Consider the following 23259-nt stretch of genomic DNA (forward strand, 5'->3'; position numbering starts at 1 on the left):
AGCCTTACTGCTTCCGTGCTTTCGCATTAACACCTTTTAGTTCCAATGTGGGAGAGAGTGGATGGCTCAGAGCTAACTCCTAAATTTGCTCTTTTAAGGCATGAAAACTGATTGTGGAAAATCAGAGCTACAGGTCAGAGAAGGGAAGGGCCTTTCTGAGGGCCACAGAAATGTCGCAGCAGAGCTGAAAGGAGTATCAGTGAGTGTCCTGACATCCAGTCTCACCAGGGACCCTCCAATCCATGCCCCCTCCCCGTGAGGACAGCCAGCTGCCCCCTCCTTGGTCCAGCTCTTGTCACCTGGGCATGTGACAGGGTGACCTGGGCTTGCAGTTTCTCCACCTGCTTCTTCAGCTCTTCCTTCTCCTCATTCATGCGCTCCCGGTCGCTACGCTCCCTCTGGAAGTCCTCCTCAAAAATCTTCACCTGAAGGGGTGGTAAGGGGTGGGGAGGTGGGGAGAAAGGGATGAGGCAGGAGGGGCAGTTCTGAGTGGAGGCTCAGACGTGCTCAGGCCTAGAACCCCGGGCTTCCTGATGGGAGTCAGACATCAAAACTGGTTTCACCACATCTCAAAAATCCCTGTGGGGAGGAACCTCTTCCCCCTAGCCTCACCTGCTGTTTCAGCAACTCATTCTGCGTGACCAGCTCCTGTTTCCTTAGCAGGCCTCCAGCTCCTTCCGGGCTCCCGAATGCTGCTGCTGGAGATGAGGGGGAGGCCTGGATACTCAGTGCTTCCTCCAGGGCCTGGAATCAGGAACAGAGGAGACGGGCCCATCAGCAGAAAGCCCCTGGAAGTCAGGCCTCATTGGAAGGGTCAGGCCCCACTGAAAGGCCCCTTTCCTGATAACAATAATAATAACCACCACTACTTAACAAGTGCTGTCTTATTTATGAACACTATACACACATCATCTCACTGACTCCTCGCCACAGTCCTATGAAGAAAAGATTGTGCCCATCATCCCCATTTTATGGATGTGAAAACTGAGGTTCAGAGACCTGAAGTGATTTGTCCAAAGTCACACAGCTAGTAAGTGGCAAAGCAGGGATTCAAAGCCAGTGTGTGCTCTTAACCGGCAGCCTAACCTGTGGTCTTTTTGTAGAGGGGAGAAATCTCCTTTCCTGAGGATGAGTGGCTCAATTCTTAGCACCCAGACCTAGAAAGAATACTAAGTCCTTTGGGGAAAGAAATTTCAGTCTCCTCGACAACTGCCTGCCCTGTGATTCCTCAGCTTCCGTAACCCATTCCCACCAAGCCAACCTCTCCATCCCCAGCTCTTCTGTATTAGATTAGCCTGGATTTTAATTTTGACTTAATTAATATTTTACCTTTCCAACCCTGAAAATGGGCTGAAACATCACCAAATAGCATTTTGAAAATTTTAAAAGCACCCCTACTTTACCATGTCCGCCAGATACCTTTCCTTACGTAAACAGTGTGCTTACATTCTCTTAAAAGTTTTCCATTGACTGATTTTCCCCTTCAACCCTGTGAACGTGTTGCTTGAGGACTTTGGAACACCTCTCAAGACTGAACATCCTCACCACCACCTGGACTTTAGCTCCCTAGGCAGCAGGGCCTCTGCTGGCCATGCGTCAGCACTGCTCACAGTGCCTCCCTGGACCTTGGGGAGATAAAGGAAACCTTCCCCAACTTGGACTTGGGCCCCACTTGGTCTCCAAGACTCCCCCAGAAACATGAGGACACCTGCTGAGCCAGGAGTAAATCCAGGACGCTCAAGGGGCGGCTATGGCTGCACTGCACCCTCCTCCTCCGTCTGCCCCATTTTCCAGATGAGCAGGCTGAGGTCCAGGGACAGGGAGTGTCTGCCCCCAGCTATGCCACAGAAACCTGGAGGGCAGTGACCCTGTCTGAGTCAGCCCTACAACCAGCAGCATGTACGACGTGCTGCCTGGATTTAGACCCCCAATTCCCCCAGCTCAGGACAGACCACTCTTTTCCCTGAGAACAGGTCCCAGGGCCCCACGCTCAGCATCATCAGTGCTTACCAAACACCAAAACCAAACAGAAAAGGTCACCCCCGGGGCCTAGTGAATGCAAACTCACAGCGGAGCCCGCTGTGAGCAGGAAAAGCAGGCAGAAGGGAAAGGCAGACAGACAGGACGGGAGGAAACGCTGAGCACAGGCTCCACAGCAGGAAAAGCTAAGCCTTAGGAGAAAGTTTCCTTTCAAAGCCCCTCCTGTCAGCTTGTTCCTTGAGCCCCTGCACTGGAAGGCGGGCAGGGGCTATAACCTGGGACCAGAAACAGCCCCCAGCCCAACCCGGCCCACTGCCTCTCACCGTGGCTCAGAGCAAAGGGTTCCCGCTTTACCTGGGCTCTCCCACCCCCACCCTGAGCCCCATATCTCCCTGGATCCCCCTTCTCGAGGGCAGGAACCTCAGGCCAGTGACCCCCGCATTCCCTTCAGTGAGTTCTTCCTGAGCACGTACGGGCTTGGTGCCAGGTGCTGGGGGATACGTACTCTGGTGAAGACGCACACCTCCCACAGTCAGATGGGAAGACAGGTCATTGGTAAGTAATCACAAGAAAATGCCAGAAGGGGTGTGAAAGAAGCTGCCGGTACTTTAGACACACAGAATAGGGAGCTCAAAGGAGACTTGGGTTGCGAAGGCCTCACCGAGGAGGCAGTGTTAAAGCTAAACCTGAACGATGAGGGGGTGGCACTGTGTGAGCGAACAGCACGTCCAAGGGCCCACAGGGGAGCAAGCATGGGGTCGTCCCAGCCTGGCACTCGGCGTGCGGGGAGGGGAAGGGAGAGGTGGCGGAAATCACGGGGCAGCACCGAGAGCCTCAGCGCCTTCGCCCTGACCCAGGAGTCGCCCCTCCTGAGCTGAGGGTCTGAGGCACCGGCCACAGGGTGGGCACCGCGGCTGGCTCAGGGAAGCCCTGCCCGCCCAACGGACCACAGCTGATGCGCCCACCTTGTTGAGCCGCTGAATCTCCTTTTCCTGGTACTCCCGCTGCCGGGTGAGCGGGCTCAGCTGATCCTGCAGGTATTTGACCTTCTGGCGCAGCTCCTTGGCCTCTGCTGTCAGCTGCTCCTTGTCAGTCTGCAGGGAACACAGGACTGGTAAGCAGGGAGCCTCTCCAGGAGGCCTAGACTCCCTGACTGCCCGCCCCGCCCTGCGCGTGGCCATGCCTCCCCTCTCGCTCTCACTCTGCTGCCCCACGATGCTCATGCACAAGGCCCCAGGCGATGCACCCGGGTGAGAGCGGTAAGGTCTACATGGTCCTGTCCTCAAGGAAGGGGGGCTCAGTTGAATGAAAGGCCCCGGGTTCTGCCACCAGCTCCTCCAACAGTGAGCTGAGCCCTTGGGCACTGTCCCAGCCCTCTCTGGTCTAAGCTCTCCTATCTGCCACAGGTAAGGGTTCGTAACAGGAGTCACAGGTGGGCTTCAGGAGGTCTGTGAGTCCCTAAACCGAGCACACAATTTTTTTTTTTTTTTTTTTTTTTGCGGTATGCGGGCCTCTCACTGTTGTGGCCTCTCCCGTTGCGGAGCAACAGGCTCCGGACGCGCAGGCTCAGCAGCCATGGCTCACGGGCCCAGCCGCTCTGCGGCACGTGGGATCTTCCCGGACTGGGGCACGAACCCGTGTCCCCTGCATCGGCAGGCGGACTCTCAACCACTGCGCCACCAGGGAAGCTCCCAAGCACACAATTTTGACTGTGCAACTTTCTAGAGAGAAAAGCCACAGTTTTCACCAGATTCGCACAGGGGTCTTCTATGACGCACAGAAAGCGGTAAGCCACCGAAAGTCTCCAAAGGAGCTTTCAGCTCTTACAGTCTCTGAGCCCAAAGGAGATAAGACCTTCATAGAAATAAATGCAGCACAAGGCAGAAAGGGTTCCTCCACGAAGAAACAAAGTACTACTGTGAGGTTAAAAGAAAGAATACTACAGCTGAAAAGAAACCAGGGAAGGCTTCAAGGTGGAAGCACTGCTTCCATACCTACTATGGAACAATCCAGGTTCTTCATCGCAAAGAGCCACATCTGGAATGGCCCTCAGAGAACATCAAGTCCTAGCCCCTTTACACGACAGCAAATGACTACCCAGAGAGGGGAGGTGACTTACCCAAGGCCACGCTGTGAGCTGGGGCTAGACTAGAACCCAGGTCTCCTAATTCTGGTGTTCTCTGTCCCCTTGCAAGTCAAAGCAAGTGTTTAAAATAGAAGAGGGCAGCACAGTGCAGAGGAAAGACCAGACACACCCATATTAAACTGTCTATTTCTGTGTGTTTATTTGTGATAAGAGGCCTGGTAACCATGGTTACCACTGGGAAGAGCCTGGAATTGGGGTGGTGGGGGTAGTGAGGGGAGACGGTCCAGGGAAACTCTCACTGTATCTGTATCGTGTGAATATGTCAATATCCTACAAACTAGCTGGTGAGCTGCTTTCAGCCAAAGATGGCCAAGGGCAGCCTTGGCTGGATCTTGTGGGAGTTGTTGCGGACTCCCCGCTTAAGAGGCTCCCGGGTCAGCACGGCCTCTATGGCCATGTGTCCCTATCCATAGGGCCACGCTTTTGTCTTGAAACATCGCGCCTTTCCCCCAGCTGACAGGGCAGAGTGTCAGATGCCAGGAACTTATCCCACCCACTAACGTGAGCCAGGGTCTGGCTGTGACAATCCCAAGCTGTGACTGTACACTCACCAGAAAAGACAGGCAGTGTCCTCCCTAACACACATCTCCAAGGTACGGGGCGGTCCCCAAGGCAGGCTGACCGCTCGGAGAAGGCCCCTGGGTGTTGCATACTGATGGGAAGGAACTCTGCTGGAAATGGCCATTTCTAAGTCAGGCAAAAGCAGCCCGTACACAGTTCTCATGAAGGAGAAGGCATGGTGACAGAAATAAAATCTCCAGAGAGCCTGGGGGTCAAATGGCCTTTCCTCTTTAAGCTGCTCCAGGATCCTGAAGGGCCTTGGCCGGTGTCAGTCACACACATCACAGATCAGATGCTACTTCTTCAGGGGACCTGTTCCTGGGCCCCCCACAGAATGAATCCAGGCCCCCTTTATGCTCTCGCCCTGATCCCTGTAACTTCTCCTGTGTCGTACTTAACACATGTCTACTCATTTGCTTCTGTAATTAGATGTCCCACATCTCTTCCCCCGAGGGTGGGGTTGACTGTTCACTGCTGCGTCTGTGTGCCCAGCACAGTGCCCAGGGCATGATCTGTCGAACAGTGACCAGAAGAAGGACTGAAGGAAGCTCTGTCTAATGCTGGAGCCCCTCGCCCACAAACAGCCCTCACCACTGTACACATTCGGCAGCGCCCAGCTCATCAAGTGTACTAGAGCAGGCCTGCGGAATCTCTTACATTCTGTGCTTCCCTGTGCAGTTCCCTAGATCATAAGATTTTAACTGAACCAAAGCTCTTCGGTATAAAAACAAGAAAAAAAATGAAAAGAATAACTAATCCAATCTCAATTTTCAGATGGGAAACTGAGGCACGAGGAAGGAAAGTGCTTTTGCCTCTGGCCACACAGCCCTTGAGTACTGGAGTCAGAGATGGAACCCGCGTCTCCTGAGTCCCACCCCTGATTGTTTACTCCCCTAGCTCCAGACGGCTGGGGAGGAGAGGGCTGGCCCCCCGGAGCTGAACCTGTGGGACCAACAGTCACACTTGCCTCCTCCATTTCTATCTTGGACTTGGCCAGGAGGAGCTTGCGGTCAAAGTCACGCTGCTTCTGCTCCCGCTCGGCCTCCAGGTCAGTCACCTGCTTCTGCAGGTCCGCCAGCTTCTGGCGCAGCTCAGTGATCTGAGTTCAGAGGCAGAGAAAGGGAGTGTGTGAGGGCCGGGGTGAACGTCCAAGGTTCAAGGCTGCTGCGAGGGAAGCAGCACGCTGCCCAGAGAGCCCAGCTGTGAAGCAGGGCTCCAGCCTTGAGTTCCCATCACCCCCACAGCCCAGCTGTGAAGCAGGGCTCCAGCCTTGAGTTCCCATCACCCCCACAGTACCTTCTGCTCATACTGCTGCTTCATGGACCGGAAATGCTGGTCCCATTGCTTGTTCACTTCCAGCAGCTGCGGGGGAGAGATTGAGGTGGGCAGGAGATAAGCAGAGAACGACCAAAGAGAGCCAACTCCTCCAACACCAGCTTTGCAGGCGTGTGCAGCGTGCGTGGACAGCAGCTACACACACTGCCTCGATCCTGCGCTTCTCAGAAACGTTCCTCAGAGCAAATCACCTTTATCAACCGCCACATTTTACCCTTGCCGGGAAGGCAAGGCTAACACCAAGACACAGAAAGAGTATATAGTTTTTATTGTAGAATTATGAACACACACCCATGTGGAGGGCAATTTGGGACTCTGTATTTAAATTTCAAATTCTCGTTCTCTTTAACCAAATATTGCCACTCTGAAAAATGTAACCAAAAGAAGCACTTGTACAAGTGTGTAAAAAATATGTGTACTGCTGATCATCTCAACGATATTTATATTGCAAAAAAATCTAGAGGTCAACCTGAGCATCAGAAACAGGTTAAGGAAATGACAGAATAAACAGAAAATGGAGCACTGCACAGCTCTTCAGAAATTCCGGTGCCTAGTACATTGCCTCCGTTCTGAGATGATACTAATTATTTGCCATAATCTTGATATAACAAGAATTCGAGGAAGAAAAACAACCTAACATCGTTAAATTAACAATGGAAACGGCATCCCAAGTTCAAAAACATTAAAATATGATAAAAAGTACTCAGAATTAAAGAAACACAGGGTATGTTTTACATATAAATAAATACCCTCAAAGATATAGTTAATTTTAAGGAAAGAAAGGAAAAAAGCAATCTGCAATGTGGTATGTATGATATTTTCACAAACATCATACATTAGTAAGTATACAGACAAAACTGAGGAATATACAATGAACTGTTATCAACTGTGGTCATCTCCAGGAGGTGAGATTCTCGATCTTTTTATAATGAACATTATATAACTTCTGTAATCAGAAAAAAAAAAAAAACCTTACAGTAATACAAAAAGAAAACTAAAATGAATATGCATATAAACAAGAGAACATGACTTTCAGATGTGCTGGAGGACCAGGGAGGGCAGAAAGGCCCAGGGACTGGGACAAGGACAGGGCTGTGTGGAGAGGAGGGGCTCACAGAATAGAGACGATGGGGCTCCCACCTCTGGTCCAGAAATACCGGGGGTGGGGACAGAGGAAGACTATGCACGAGACACAAGGAAAGAGCCTCAACTTCTGGAGACTCTCAACTGATTAGAAGCAGTGCTGCAAGCAGGTATGGGATCTCTCTTTCTGTGACAGTTCCTCCCTGAACCAGCTGCGTGGTGACAGATGAACCCCAGACTCCCCATTCCTGATGCTAAAACTTGCCTCTTATCACAACCTCTCTCCACCATCCAGGGTTTACCATGGGAGCCTTCCTAAACTACCCCCCGCAGCAATTTTAGGCCATACCCCAAATGCCACCTCCTCAGAGTAACTCCTGTGGGTAGGGGAACTGATCAGGAGACAAGAGCCAGGGAAAAGCAGCATCTCTCACCCATGGGCAGATGGTTCAGTAGTCACCATGGCAACGCATCACAGAGACCTGGGCCTAGCCGGAGCCAGAGGGCCAGGGAGGGTCTTTGTCCTGCTGGTCCCAGGAGTGAGGAAGGGTCTTCCCCAACCACCACCACTCCCTCCAGCCACCTACCTCTGTGCGCTGCTGCTCCAGCATCCTCACCTTCTTCTCAGCAGCACCCAAGGCTCCCACCTCTGGGACTTTACCTGCTGTCACACCAGCCTGAGGAGAAACACAGAGGGGCCTTCAGCAGAGCCTCAAGTAACAATTCTCTCCCCTACTCAGTGCCCCTCTAAGGCTGCTCACCCATGAGACCCAGCCCTCTGTCTCTTGCCTCTCTACCCTCCCACCCACCAGGACACTGATACTCGTCCCATATATGACTGAGTCCCTTCGGGAAGTCCATGGAGATCATTATTCCCCCTCCCTGACCCTCAGGGGCTCCCAGACCTTTCCCTCTCCCTCCCCCGCCCCTCCATGGCCACTTCTTTTCCTGCTCAGGCTCTACCTCTAAGGCATTGCCAGCTGCCCTCTCCTCCCCTACCCATCAGCCAAAAATGCTCCAGCCTGGAAGGCAAGAGTTACACATTTTTTTTAACATTTTATAAAATGTTTATTTTTAAAATGTTTTTAAAAAGATACACAAATAAAGGTATGTGTGCATGTGTGATTAGTACATGTATTTCCTAGCTCTGACCTCTGAGAGGGCCTAAAGCAGTGTCAATCCAATAGCAATGAGCACAGATCTTGGTTTCTAAATACCATTCTCTAACGAAAAGAAACAGGACTCCTTGGAGAAGTGGTTAATTTCAGGCCTGGGGCAGGGAAAATATAAGGTTATTATGGAGCGACTTGTGGTGCCAGAAAGTAAGGAAGTGCTCAATCATAAGAAGAAGAAGAAGAAGAAGAAGAAGAAGGGCATATCAAATGGGCACAGGAGACAACTTGAAAGAGCTTCCTATGACCAAAGCTGGAACAATTTGAACAAGAAAACAAATTGCAATAGTGCTGGATTATAAGCCAAAGAATAAAATAAATATCCTTGAGTCCCTATTAATAGAAAAAAATAAATGAATAAACAGATGGGGGAGAAGAAAAATTCCAATTAGTAAATAGAGAAGGAATGAGGGAAGCACAAAATCACCATTAGAAGACTATATTAATAATCACTGCAGGTGAGATCCGCCAGTGGATACTAAAATTAGTGTAAGGAGAAACAGGACATCTGCAGTCTCAAAGTGTCTCCTCAAAAGTAAATATTTATTAACTACAAAGGGAAAATTAGCCCCTTTATTATGGAGAAAGCTGACAGACACCCCTTTAGCCAAATGATCAAGATTGAATGTAAACAGACACATCGATATCATGTACCCTTGACATGACGCAAGATGGTGCTCCAGTGATCTTCTTGTCCAAATCCGTAACGTCAGTCTAATCATAAGAAAACATCAGAGGAGCCCAAGTTGAGGGACATTCTACAAAATAACTGGCCAGTATAACTCAAAAGCCTCAAGCTCATGAAAGAACCACTGGGCGCTGTCACAGACAGAGGAAACTAAGGAGACAGGACAACTGTTGATAAATGCCATGTGGGATCCTGGATTCGATCCTGGTACAGAAAACGGACATGAGCGAAAAACTGGTGAAATCTGAACAAAGACTGTAGTTTAGTTAATAGTATTGTGCCAATGTTCATTTCCTGGTTTTGATCACTGAACCACGGTTAGGTGAGATGTTAAGGCGATGGGGAGATGGGCACTCTCTGGGCAACTTTGCTACTCTTCTGTAAGTCTAAAATTATCTCAAAATAAAAAGTTAAAAAGAAATTTTTTTATACATAGCAAGTGCTGGCAATTCCCTGGCGGTCCAGTGGTTAGGACTCTGCGCTTCCACTGCAGGGGGTGCGGGTTCGATCCCTGGTCGGGGAACTAGGATCCCATGTGCCGCAGGATGCTAGCAATTCAGAAACTGAACACCAGCTCTATCTCCAAGTCCCTGCTTGATATAGGCCAAGACCCACACCCTTTCTGGGCCTCGGTACAAAGAGATCAAACAGGATGGGCCCCAACCTCTGACATCCTGTGGGTCCGACAGCATTTGTCCTGGAGTCGTTGCCCACATTCTCTTTGTTCCTTGCCTTCCCATTCCCGTCCACACTCCCCTGTGGCTGGTGGGGGGGCGGGCACGGTGCTGAGTGAACTTGTGAGGCTCAAGCGCCCCTACAGGCTAAGGTCTGTAAGTACACCATAGTGCCCGGGAGTAAAGGGAGAAGGCTGGGGGAACCCTCCAGGGACGGTCTCACCTCCTTTAGGAAAAGTGAGAGATGGGCCTGCCCTCGCTGGGGAAGGAGGAAGGGGGGTGCCGTGCTCCTGGGTGCACCCTTAACCTCCACAGAGAAGAGAGGCATCAAATCTGCCATTAAGAGCAAAAGCCAATGTTTACTGTTTACCACGTGCCAAGTGCTAAACCTACTGTACAGGCATCACATCACCGAATCCTCCAATGACCTTCTGAGGTCGGTGTCATTATCTCCATTTCACAGAGGAGGAAACCGAGGTCAGAGAGGTTATGCAACTTGTCCAAGGTGGCAGCACTGACCAGAGGTAGAGTCAGCACTCAACCCACATGCAACTCCAGGGCACAGGCTTCACCACTGCCCAGAACGCACGCCTCCTACGGGACCTTCCTCCCCGGCAGGGCAATAAGGGCATCTGGCCTTTCGAGAAGTCAATGATGTTAAGGGCTTTGGAAAAGTGAAGAGGCCTGCCCACACACTTCCGAGAACCCAGGGGAGATCAGGAGAGTCCACAGGTCACTTCCTCAAGAGGGCAGACAAGGCAGGCTCTGACTTGAGGGGTAAACGGAAGCAGAGAGGGGCTTCATGGGCTGGGATTCAGAAGGCCATTCATCGGCATGTTGCCCTCTCACACCCCACATCTGCCTAATAGCAGGTGGATGCAGGAATCTAGATGATGTGATGTCACAGGACCTCTCCAAACCTCCTGCCATAGCTGTCTCACGGAGTAAGAGTCCCAGCCCTGCCTCCCTGACATGTAGAGAGGACGTCCAAATCACATGAGTTTGCAAATCCCAGGTAAACTCTACATTGCCACATAGTAATAAGGAATTAAGTTATTAGGATAATTATTACTATTACACAAGTGTGGGGTTTGTTAAAGACATTGAGTCCTGCTGTACAGCCATTAAACCCCATTAAAGAGGAAAAACATGTCAGTAAAAAGTTGGGACTCAGCTCTGCAGCACAGCACAGACCAGGCGAGGGGCCAGCCAGCTCCTAGCTGGGAACTGGATGTGAGCCATTGCTGGGAGCTGCGGTGGGAAGGGGGCAGGTGGGCCAGCCCAGGGCATTAGTAGGCCTTGCTGAGTCAGCCCACACCCTGTTCTCTGTGTGTCAGAGGCTCCCAGGCAGGAGCTTAACAGAGTCCTTTCAGGGGCTTTCTCAACCTAACACCCTAATACCACCAGGGGTATCTGAGACATTAAACTGATTTTTGGGAGCCACCCTGGAAGAGAGACCTTGACAAACTGGAATGTGTTCAGGGGATATGCCCAGACTGCACAAATGACAAGACACCACCTTTATAAGAAATGACCCAAGAAACTGCAGCTATTCAGCCTGGAGAAGAGAAGGCATGTGGGGGCCAGGGAGCCAGAGTCACAGCCAGCAGGCTGAGCGTGCGTCCCAGGGAATGGGATGCTCCATGTGGCTGGTAACAGAATAAGGGCTGAGGAGTGGAAGCTACAGGGAGGTGGACTCTCAGGACAAGCCAAGGAAACGCCGTCTAACAACTAGAAGCTTCCAGCAGCGGGGCTGGCTCACTGCCTCTGGAGGCTGGGCACCAGCCACTGCAGTGCTGGGGAAGGAGTTTCTGACCACATACCTGCTGCTGTGCGGCCGCCCCCTTCTTGCCCGTGCCTTCCGTCTTTGGTGAGCCTGGCCATCTGGAGGCACCATCTTTGCCGCTGCTCATCAACAACCTCCTGAGCTCCAGGTTTTCCTCCCTGGTTGGAGGCAAAGAGAGAGGTCATATTGCTGGCCCTGGGTCGAGGATCCTGGGGACCTCAGACCTGCTACTCATCTGAGTTGCAGCTGAGACGTGGGGAGTAAGGCGAGTCCCTGAGACCTGCCCTCAGGTGCAACCAAAAAGGGCATCCTTACGCCACTTTGCTCGGCTTCCCTAGAAGTCTCTGATGCTCACCAACAGGGCTTCCCCAACTGTGAGACATCTGTATACATGAGATCTCCAGGATACATCCACACTGCATTAAAGAACCCTGGATCACACTCTCTGAGAAAATTCCACCCTTTCCAATTATCCTCAGACGTCCTGTGCAGAGCACGGGGAAAGTCTCAGTTTGGTGCTGGTAGGTCCTGAGTGCCTCTCTAGTGCTTGCTAGTCTCCCGTGTTAACAGAGGAAGAGCAGCCTTCAGCCTCAGAGCCTTGAGCGGGCAATTCGCCAAAACGAATTAACATCCTTCCGTTTTTGTTGTGTTCATTATTGGAGGTATCTTCTATTTATTCCAGGTCATGCTGTTTTCCAGTTACTCTAGTGTAAGTTTTCATTATAATAATCTTAAGCAAAAACATGATGCAAATGAAATTCTTAAGTAAATAATAAGGTGGGTGATACAGGACATAAGAAAAATGGTGATGTGGACTCAGGTATGACTGAGATATGGAAACTATTTCTTTGTATTCTATTTGCCAGCTGGTTTCCATGTGATAATAGGAAAACAGAGAAGTAAACTGGCTTTCCCAAGGTCACACAGTGGGGACTTGCATCCTCACCTTCTAATCATGGCTCTTTCCTCCAGCCTGGGTTTTTGGATCCATGGATGGAGTCATTATGGCTATAAAACTCCAACTGCTTGGCCATCCAGAAGTCAATAAATACATGCTGATTCAAAACGACACAGTGGATCAGCAGTCACACCTGACTCCCTCTGGGCCTCACAGGCCTCTCCCTGGACCTCAGTTTCCCTCTGCAGGGTGAGGGGTTTGGCCCACATGATCTCAAAGGGCCCTTCAAGCTCTGACAGTCAAGATCAGTGCCTCTCAGGTGTGATCCTGGGTCTACCTACATCATATTCACAGAGGCCTACTGGAAAATGCAGATGCCTAGGTCTCACCCCAGACCCAATGAATCAGAATCTCAGCACGGGAGTGTCAACTTGCAATGCCTTTCCTGACCCTCAGTGATTCTGATGCACAGTTAAGTCTGAGACCCACTAGTATAGCCCAGGTGAGCAACTCCTGACTGTTCTCGGGAAACAGAGCAGGTCAGGATGGTGACCAGCAGGGGGCAGCAAAGTCCAGAGCCCTCTCTCCAACAACCAGCTAGCTGCTGTCAACAGGCAGAGGGGGTAAGCTCCCAAGGAAGGAGTACACTTTGTACAGACCTTCTTCTGAAGCTCTCAAGGCACTTTATACACAAACACTCCCCAAGGTATTAAAAGGACCAGAGAGGAAACACCCAAGGAGAAGGACCAAGAGACGTGACATCCAAAGCAGGGCTCTGGGCACAGGCCTCAGAGCACTCAGCCCGGAAATCAGTGCCATGCACCACCGTCTTCCTCCTGCCCATCCGACTCCTCACCCTTCCTCTGAGGAGCCTGGACTTACCGGAGCCTCTCAGCAGCCTGATCCCGCTGTTCCAGGCCCTTGTCCAGCTTGGCCTTCAGGGCCTCATTCTCCTTCCGAAGCTGCTCACACAGGGTCTGCAGGGCAGAGAGGGAGATGCGGGCAAGGTAAGGGAAGGGGTGCACCCCAAATACAGGTTGATGCTAGGGGGCGGGAGGGGCACTATAGCCACACCAGGTCCTGACACAGTATCCCCTTTGCAATGGCCTCAACCAAGACCTCTTGGGATAGCAGGAGCCAAGCCACAAGGCTCACCCAGGCTCCTCTCTGCATCCTCTCCCTCAGGAGCCAGCCATGAGGACGCCGGACCAAGAATCAGCCACAGCGCCTTCTGTTCCTCCAAGGCAGAGAGCACCATCCCTCCTCCTCCTTCACTGCTGTTCCCACAGCCTAGAATGCTCTTCCCCACCAGCCTTCCCCTGGCTGACTTCTACTCCTGCTTCAAGTCTTAGCCTAAACGTCACCTCCTCCGAGAAGTCCTCCCTGACTCCCACATCTCAGGTGAGTTAGGTCACCTCCATTATCCTCACTCACAGTCCCCTGCTCTCAACCTTCCTGGCACCTCTGACAATTACAGCTAAAGAACCATCAGTGTCGTTACTTTCTTAATGTCCCCCCCACCCGACTAGTCCATGAATTCCCAGACGGCTGGGATCCTCTTGCCGCTCTCTTGTCCACTGCGGGATCCTCAGCCCAGGGCCCAGCTCAGCTCGACACTTTGTTGAAGGAATGCAGGACTGATTGGCTGAATGGACCTGAGTCGTAGTACGCCTAGAGCTTAGGCAATCTGGAGAGTACTCAAGGCAGCCACGGAGCAAGGGTGTCAGCCGGCAAGTCAGAAGACAGGGCATCGGGTCAAGACCTCACCAATTCCCAGTGTGGCTCAGGATTCCCTCACTTCTGAGACACAGTTAGTTCCCCCACCTACAAAGTGGGGCGACTGCTCCTCCCCTGCCTCCTTTATAGGGCTGCTATGAGGACAAATGAGACTGGGGGAGTGCACGTGCCTCGTGAGCTGCCAGGCGCTTGGTAACCTTTGAGGACATGTGCTTGAAGTGCTGCAAGGTGGAGGGGTCATGGAAGATGGGAAGCCAGACTCAGGGCCTCACAGATGGAGGGAAGGGAGGTTCTCACTAGTAAGGGTGATGCACCAGGTCAGTACTAAGCGACTCAATCTCTCAACAGATCCATAGTGAGCACCTAACCCATGACCTGTAAATGGCCAGGTGCTCTTCCACTCACCACCTCGGTGGAGCCTCACAGCTTCCCCAAAGCTACGTAACTCATCTCTATTTTAAATGTAGGCTAGGGAATTCCCTAGCAGCCCAGTGGTTAGGACTCGATGCTTCCACTGCCGAGGCCCTGGGTTCAATCCTCCGTCAGGGAACTAAGACCCCGCAAGTTGCACGGTGTGGCCAAAAAAAAAAAAAAAAAAACGTAGGCTAGTGCAGGTGAAATAATGTGCATGAGGTTGTACAGCTCTTGGGAATCACCAAGGGGATTAAATATCATCTGGCAGATCCTAAATGGTACCTCTTTCGCCTGTGATGAAAGAGCAGAGAAGGGAGGTGGCAGGCTGTGAGCTGGGCTGAGGGCAGAGACAGTGAGCGATACTCACCAGACCTTCTACCTGCTCCCTTCCATGTCCATTTCCCAGACTTGCTGTGACCATGTGACCAGTTCTGGCCAATGAAAGGTGAGTGGTAGTGACAAGTGCCACTTCTGAGCTGGCTCAGGCACAATTCTCTGGTCTCTTTTTCCCTATCGCTGCCAAAGGGCACAAGACGGCTGGGGCCGCAATGTGATTGTGGAGTAGAAACAAGCCCCTGCCACACAGAATATGAGGGAAAACTTTCATGTTATCCAGGGAGATTTCAGAGTTGTTTGTTTCCACAGCAAAACCGAGCCCTTTCTGACCAACCCAGGAAAGACTTGAGAAGGCTGGATGGAGAACACAGCCTGGAACTGGTGAGTGGTCAGATACGGAGGAATAGAAAACCATTATGACTGGCTGCAATGCCCAGCAGAGGCCTCATGCCATACCTGGCCTTGGAAATGCTGAGTGAACCAAGAAACAAATCAGTGAATGAATGAGGAGGAACCAGATTAATCTACCTCCACTCACAGGCTGGGCAAATACCCAGGATGCAACAGCCCTGAGTGGGGCCTCCAGGGAACAGAACGTCCTGCTGTGGTCTCTAAGGGAAGATCAGGACAAGGCCTCATGTGCTGTCCTTCTAGGCAAGAGGCAAACGCTCTGGGCACAAAGCAGACGGAGAGAGGTCGTCACAAAAGTCATCACCTTCCATCAAAGGGGTTAATAGAGCTCATGTGTGAGTTCATTAGTTCATTCATTCATTTGTTCATTCATCAAATGTACATTCGGCACCTATGAAGTGCCAGACACTGGGATGCAGTGGTGAATATGACCGACAAGGTACCTGCCCCTCTTGTGAGGCCTACATTCTAGCAAGGAACACAAGGGAAAAAACCAAACACAAAATAAAGAAACCAATTAATAAAATTACTACAAACTATGATAAGAGTTAAGAAGGAAACAAGAGCCTGATAAAAAATAACAGTGGGGGGCTTCCCTGGTGGCGCAGTGCTTGAGAGTCCACCTGCCGATGCAGGGGACACGGGTTTGTGCCCCAGTCCGGGAAGATCCCACATGCCGCGGAGCGGCTGGGCCCGTGAGCTGTGGCCGCTGAGCCTGCGCGTCCGGAGCCTGTGCTCCGCGACGGGAGGAGCCGCAACAGTGAGAGGCCCGCGTGCCGGAAAAAAAAAAAATAACAGTGGGGGCACTTCCCTGGTGGTTCAGTGGTTAAGACTCCGTGCTTCCACTGCAGGGGGCACGGGTTCAATCCCTGGTCAGAGAACTAAGATCCCGCACACCGCGCAGCACAGCCCAACAACAACAACAAAATCTGAAAAAGAATATTTGCGTATGTGTGTATATGTATTTATATATAAAACTGAATCACTGTGCTGCATACCTAAAACTAACACAACATTGTAAATCAACTATACGTCAATAAAAAAATTGTTTTTTAAATAACAAGGGTTGGCAGGACCCCTTTTATGAGGCCCAGTATCAATCCTTATTTCAAAGCTTAAAAGTTGGGACTCCCCTGGTGGCGCAGTGGTTAAGAATCCGCCTGCCAATGCAGGGGACACGGGTTTGAGCCCTGGTCCGGGAAGATCCCACATGCCGCGGAGCAACTAAGCCCGTGCACCACAACTACTGAGCCTGCGCTCTAGAGCCCGCGAGCCACAACTACTGAAGTCCACGCACACACGCCTAGAGCCTGTGCTCCGCAACAAGAGAAACCACTGCAACGAAGAGTAACCCCTGCTCTCTGCAACCAGAGAAAAGCCCGCACGCAGCAACGAAGACCCAATGCAGCCAAAAATTATTTAATTAATTTAAAACAACAACAAAGCTGAAAAGTTGACACTCAAAGTGATCCCACCACAAGCAACGCACCAAGCAACGCACCAGGTTCGCCTCCCCAGTGGCTCAGCCTTGACACTTGACATCTCTGGGCCTTGCTGACACCTGAAGGCGGTCTCCCTCGGCCTGGCCCTCCAGGCTCCAATCACTCCTCCAGCCTCCCAGTGTGGCCCCTCACCCAAGGTCAGGGTGGGAATCCTCTGCTCCCCCCATCTCTCCTCACACCTGTCTCCAGCCTGGACGCCCCTCCTGCTTTTGTCAACCCAGGCCCTTCCCAAAGCTGCACACAGTGGACACCCCAGCACCTCATCCGTCAACTGGGCACTTGAATGTTTGCTGACATGAGTGAGACAACAGGGCGGTGACTGGCCCAGAGGAGGGTCTAGGAAGGAGGAAGGCTTGGAGTTACAGCTCTGTCACTAAGGTGACAGATACTCAGGTCCTGAGCAGGTTTTCTCGGAGCCTCAGTTTCACCATCTGTGAATCCTTCCCTACCCCCAAGCCCTCAAGGCTCAGATCCCCTGCCCAGTGTGGATGAGCCATCACCATAAAATCTTAACAGTGACCACTTTTTGAGCACTTACTATGTTCTAGACTGTACAAGGGGCTTCATTTAATACTCAGAGCAATTCCACGAGAGAGGAATTTCCAGCCCCATGTTACGAATGGGGACAGTGAGGGACCGAGAGGATAAGTCACTTGCCTAAGGTAAGAGAGCAATAAAGAGTCTACTGGCCAAGGACCATATGGTTCCAAGGCCTGGCCTGGCCTAGGAAGGAAATCTGACTTCATTCCCACAGCACAGGAAGAGTTATAAAAGGAAGCCTCCTCCACTGGGGAGGCAGGTTGGGATGGGAGTTAAGAGCATGGACTTTGGAATACCACAGACCAAGGTTCAAATCTCAGCTGCACCATCTACTAACTGGGGGGCCTTAGGCAAAAAAAAAAAAAAATCACCTCTCAAGGACTGTGGCCCCACCTGTGAAGTGTGGATAATGATGGTCCTGACTCAGGGGGCAGGGACAGTAACATACAAGGGGCCGGCCTCTGTCCCCTCCCTTTCCCCACCTGTATGTGAAGAACAAAGGCAAGGCTGCTGCCAACCTACCACATCCCCAGCCTCGAGAGTAACCCCAACCATGAAATCTGCATCACCCACACCGTTATTTCCCGGTTTCCTGCCTCTTCCGCGGCCCTCCTCACAACTTCCTTACCCTGCTCACTGCCTTGAACAAGAAGCCCAAGTCGGGTCCCCATCCTCACCCTCGGAAGCCCCCGTGGTACCCTGGACTCGCCAGAAGAGCTGGAGGAAGCAGGGGGGAACCACATGGCAGACCCCAGGCCACCTTCCCTGGGCCCGGCCTCACCTGCAGGATGGAGGTGCGCTGCTCGTTCTTGTGCACCTTGGAAGCCAGCCGGTTGAACTCGAGGGCCATGCGGCCCAGGTGCGTGAAGAGCTGGCTGTGGTCAGGCTCCTCGGCGCACACGCTCAGGGTGGTCCCCAGGCGCCGCAGGTGCAGCATCAGGTGGCCGTCCTCGGGGGGCAGGGGGCCCAGCTCCTGGCGGGGGAGGGGACGCGGGCCGCTCTTCACCACAGTCTGAGTAGGTGCCGCCCGCCTTTCTCCCTCCGCTTCCCCCTTCCTCATGATTCAGTTTCCCCCTCTGATCCCAGCTCAGCCGAGGGACATTCTCCAGTTATGCAGGTTCCCTGTCTGGGGCTGACTCACAGGGCAGGACCCGGGACTCCCAGGCCACTGGCTGGCTTACCAGTGCTGGAGCCACCTTCCTCCCACACGTTGGGCCTTGCTGAGTGCCTGTGGGTAAATCACTCGTCCACAGGGCCTCAGAATCCTCATCTACTACGTGTACACATCCCTTTTCTTCTCTTCTACCCCATAGGGTTCTTATGCGAGTGAAATGACACACGAAAGCAGCAAGCCCAGGAAAGGGGTATCACTCAATACACAGCACTGCTTCTTCAGCTTAGGAAGGCTTGACCAGCAGACATCAAAACTGTCTGACTATTATGTCTATACATGTGTCTTCTTGGAAGTGGTCCAAGCATTCAACAACTTTTCAGAGGACCCAAGACTCAAAACACATTAGGAATCATAGATAGTTCAAAGAATCCCAATCTAGCAGAGATTTGAGATAGGAAGCAAACCGTGGGCAATATAGCCCAATCTCAGAATCTATCACTCCCTGTCTCTCTCTTTCTCTCTCTTTCCTCTGTCTAGAACACTCTTGGCAAAGACAATGCCTTAGCTATGCGAACACCACGTCCAAGGACCCACAGGGGTAGCTGACAGCTGACTGCATCAAGCCCCTGCCAGGCGTCCGAGTCCCCCTCTTCCCCTGCCTGAGACCCCACCCATCAGGCCCCACGCCTCTTCGGGCTTCATTCCTATGGTGTCCCCTCTGTTCATCCTTGCCAGCACCCCCGTGTTTCAGCTGCTCTAGCAGGCCTCCCCTACCACTTATGGCAGTCGCAGGCCATCAGAGTTACAGGGAGCCTCAGGGTTCCAGTTTGAAAACGAAGCTTCGGGGAGAAGGAGGCTGCTCAAAGTTGCCCAGTGAGCCAGTGGCAGAGCCAGGACTGGAACGTGGGCTTCCTGCCTCTCCATCTATGGCCACTTCCCTCATCTGAACTCTGCAGCAGTGGAAACGCCCTGACAGCCACAGCGTGCCGTCCAGTGAATGCCTCCATAACACTCTTAGCACCTTCTTCTATCAGAGGCTCTTCAGTTCTGTCTTCATTCCCCCACTGCCTCTTCCCACACAGGATATGAGGTGGTGAACGGTGCTCTGTCGAAGGCTGGTGAATTGTTTCATGACCCTGACTTCTCCGACTGGCCTACAAGCTCCCAGAAAGCAGGGAGGCTGTCTTGTCTTTGCTCAGCACAGACTAGGCACATGGTGGGGCTAAGGAGGAACCTATTAACGAGGTGAAGGCTGAGGTCATAGAGTGAAATGCTTTCTGAGCAGGGGGGTCTTGCCTCCTTGGCCAGCTTTTCAGAGCCCTTGGGGATAGAACAGGACAAGGGGACAGAAGTTCCCAGGGGACAAAACACAGAAGGTTTCTGATACTCAGAGCAGCCCCTCATCACTGAAGGCATGCTAGTGTAAGCTGCATGACAACATGATGAGGACCTTGCGCTGGGGACTGACAGACACAAGATGCAATCAGTGAACTAAAGAGTAACGTGTTTTTTTGGCCTTGTTAATTCAATATTTTTAATTTAATTATATTTTCACTAATTTTTTGGCTTTTAACTTAAAATTTTAACACTTTAATCAACTATTTGTAGCTTAAAAAGTCAAATTGTTTTACAAGGTTTATAATGGAAACCAGCAGTTTCCTGTCTCACTTCCCTCCACGTCCCAGTTACCACTTCCCAAAGCCATTCACTTCATATGCAAAGAGCAACATCTGTGCCCCAAATCCTTGGTAGAATGAGGCAGTGGAGACCAAGGTGTCAGGGAAGGGTTATACCACTTATTGCCTATATAACAATCAAAAAATCTCAAAGTGAGGAAGGAGGAAGGAGGAAGGAGGAGGAGAGGGCAGGACTTGAAGACTTTTGAACAACGTTCCACACCTTTCTCAGTGGTTCTCCAATAAGTCTGCCATTTTAAGAGAGAACAGGGCAACATAGTTGGAATAAAGGCAGCAAGTAGGGTAAAGTAGAGAATGGGGACGCCAGGTGGACACCCCAGAGCTGGAGGGGAGTGTGTGTGTGCGCGCACGCATGCGTGCGCGTGTGTACGTGTAAGTGCAAGGTTTAACCTCCTACCTGCATGCCCCAAAGGGGAGCCTGGGAGCAGCCAAGAGCCTGCACAGAAGGGCCACATCTGCCTCAAGCTGCTCTGGGTTTCTCTGACCCTTTCTACCCAGGCTACGAGCCCACAGGCCCAAAGGCTGAGTCAGAGCCTGCGGAGGTGCCCAGCGCTTGGTGGAGGCCAGCGGGACTGGCAATGTGCCCGGGCTTTCACAATGGTCGGGTGCTTGTGTGGCTCACACGGAAGTCACCAGCCACGGATTTGCATATGTGAGCGAGAAGCACCCCCTGGTGCTGGCCCCTCAAGCGTATCCCTAGTGACTCCGGGGTGCCCAGGGGATATAAGCGGGTCCTGTGCCTCTCACGCGGGGCCAGGTGACTGAAACAGAGAGGAGACGGGGGATATGCCCAGGGACCTGCCGTCCACTCACCATGGTATTTCTGGTGTGGCCACCGCTCTCTGGTGAAGAATGCCCCTCAGCAGGGACCACTTCAAATTCAGAGGAAGTGCTCTGTGCAGAAAAAGGGGGTCAGGGGCTGCCTGAGAGAAAAACACCTCACCCGTCCTCTGGGGCCCCATGGCTGAGAGTACAGCAGGGTCAGAGAATGGAAGGAGGAAACCCCTTCTCACGTCCAAGTCCTCTGGGAAGGAGGAGAGCTGGCCCAGGATGAGCTCACAGACCATGAAGCAGGAATGAATCCCAGCAAGTCAGCCCGTAACCCACTGTGTGACTCAAGGTCACATCCCTCTATGGCCAGTTTCCTCATCTGTAAAACAGGGATACTGGACTAGCTGACTTTAAACCGCTAGCACTTTAGGATCGTATCTTTCTTAATGGCTTTGCACTTTTAAAATGTTTTCATGAACTCCATTTTTTCTCAAAGCAACCCATGGAGTGGTCAGAAGGTTATATCCCCATTTGTCAGATGAGGAAACTGAAGGCATATCATTAATAAATGCAAAAGTAGGACTGCATTCCAAGGACTGCAAATCTAACATTCCTGCTATGGCACCAGAGCTGTCTCCTGGGCCTAGGTGTCTCTGACTGGTCACCTGGAGAACACAGACAACAGTTAGTGTGGCCACAGCCATGGTGGTCTTGTGCCAGCCTTGCCAACCCAGCCCCAGAGATCCCAGGGGAGTGGACTGATCTGGGACAAGTCCCAACAAGACATCCACAAATTTGGAGAGACTTTTTCAGGACACACCTAAATCCAGGGAGGCCAAGGACTCCAGTCTCCCCCACATCACCCAGCCACTCCAAGTAGAAGGTACTGGTTGTGCCACCAGAGGATGGGCCGATGGTCCCTCTGGACCAGCAACTGGCTCTGGGATTGCTGTTAAACATGGTCGAACAGCAGAAGCCCCACGGCCACCAAGGGCCCAGCTTTGGATCTCGGCGCCACCCTAGACAGTTTCCCTTTCACCTCTACGTTTCCTCAGCTGTCTGCATGACCTCACAAAATGTTCTTCTCTCTCTGGATCTGATCTGATCTGTGGGATGGAGACTCTAACTGATATGACTGGGACTTCCCTGGTAGTCCAGTGGTTGAGAATCTGCCTTCCAATGCAGGGGACGCAGGTTCAATCCCTGGTTGGGGAACTAAGATCCCACACGACACAGGGCAACTAAGGCCCCATGCGCGCGTGCGTGCCACCTACAGAGCCCACGCATCACAGCTAGAGAGAAGCCCGCGCACCCCAATGAAAGAGCCTGCATGCTGCAACTAAGACCAGATGCAGCCAAATATAAATAAATAAATAAATATTTTTTAAAATTTTAAAATAAAAATATATGATACGACCACCTGGGTCCCTTCCAGTCCTAGGATACCAAGCAAAACTTCTCAAGGCAAATGTACAGAAGACAGTTTCTGAGCCCCTGCTGAGAAGGTGAGTTCGCTGTCACATCCGCCTACTTTCTGAGCACCACGCAGTCGATACATGCTTAACATTATGCAAATGGGAGGAACTCCTTGTACATATCAGGGTCTTCCTGGTAAGATTTAACTCTGACCTTCATTTGAAAATGGGTAAACCGAGGCCCCAGAGAGATTGAGATCAACTTGCCAACATCACCCAGCAAGTCAGAACCCAGGTTTCCTGACCCCAAACCTCTCTCTTGCCGTTCTGCCACTGGGACCTTGAAATCCAGGCAACTTTCAGCCATGACTCCAAAGGCAACTTACACTTGCTGGAGGTTTGGGGACTGGCTCTGGCTTGTCGCTGGGTTGTGCAGGGTCAGCGGGGGTTGCTGGAACATCTGCATCCTTTCCTGGAGAATTGAGAAAACATGGGTGAGCAGCAGGGAAAGGGGAAAAGTCCAGATGCTGCCCCCTTAAGGACAGCCTTGGCCAGGAAAGTTCTCAGACAGAGTTCCCTACACGAGTCTGGGAAAATGGGAGGTGGTCCCAGCAGGGCCCGGTAGCCTGGGAGAACGACTGGCTCTGGAATGACGGGGTAGAACCTGGGCAGAGAGATCATCTTCCCTGGATTTGCTGGGAAAATCCCAAGGTGGCCACTGCTCCTTGCTACCCTGGACCGGCCTCAATGATGACAAGGATGACAATTTACAATTAACAAAGTGTTTTTATATTTATTATCTCAGCCAATTCTCAAGACGGCTCTGTGTCCCCATTTTAAAGGTAAGAAAACTGAGGCATGGAAAGGTCACCAACTGGCCCACGGTCACACAGTTGGCAACTGCAGACAGAACCAGGACTCAAACTTAGCTCTCCTTCCCCGAATTCTTGGCACTCTGGCCACAGGGGGCCCCTTGAGGGGAGTTGCACGGCTCCCTCT

At 51.9% G+C, this 23259-nt stretch overlaps 1 protein-coding gene across 10 annotated transcripts in view; it reads right to left on the reverse strand.

The window, feature by feature from the left end:
- Window positions 1-23259, reverse strand: part of TNIP1 (TNFAIP3 interacting protein 1) — a 45150-nt gene that overhangs the window by 4290 nt on the left and 17601 nt on the right. For 5 of the 10 annotated variants that reach the window (XM_024750181.1, XM_024750145.1, XM_024750129.1 and 2 more), the window contains 12 exons: window positions 22647-22732; window positions 20888-20968; window positions 18045-18236; window positions 13206-13300; window positions 11463-11583; window positions 8932-8991; window positions 7693-7782; window positions 5984-6049; window positions 5655-5786; window positions 2946-3074; window positions 613-744; window positions 300-425 (listed from right to left, as the gene is read on the reverse strand). In XM_024750181.1, the coding sequence (XP_024605949.1) occupies window positions 300-425; window positions 613-744; window positions 2946-3074; window positions 5655-5786; window positions 5984-6049; window positions 7693-7782; window positions 8932-8991; window positions 11463-11583; window positions 13206-13300; window positions 18045-18236; window positions 20888-20968; window positions 22647-22732 (1310 nt within the window). The remainder of the gene's footprint in view (window positions 1-299; window positions 426-612; window positions 745-2945; window positions 3075-5654; window positions 5787-5983; window positions 6050-7692; window positions 7783-8931; window positions 8992-11462; window positions 11584-13205; window positions 13301-18044; window positions 18237-20887; window positions 20969-22646; window positions 22733-23259) is intronic. The other 5 variants (XM_024750187.1, XM_024750158.1, XM_024750141.1 and 2 more) reach the window with 3 other exon arrangements.

This window comes from Neophocaena asiaeorientalis, unplaced genomic scaffold (genome assembly GCF_003031525.2).
Source record: "Neophocaena asiaeorientalis asiaeorientalis breed wild unplaced genomic scaffold, Neophocaena_asiaeorientalis_V1.1 scaffold548, whole genome shotgun sequence".
In the NCBI taxonomy this organism is placed as follows: domain Eukaryota; kingdom Metazoa; phylum Chordata; class Mammalia; order Artiodactyla; family Phocoenidae; genus Neophocaena; species Neophocaena asiaeorientalis.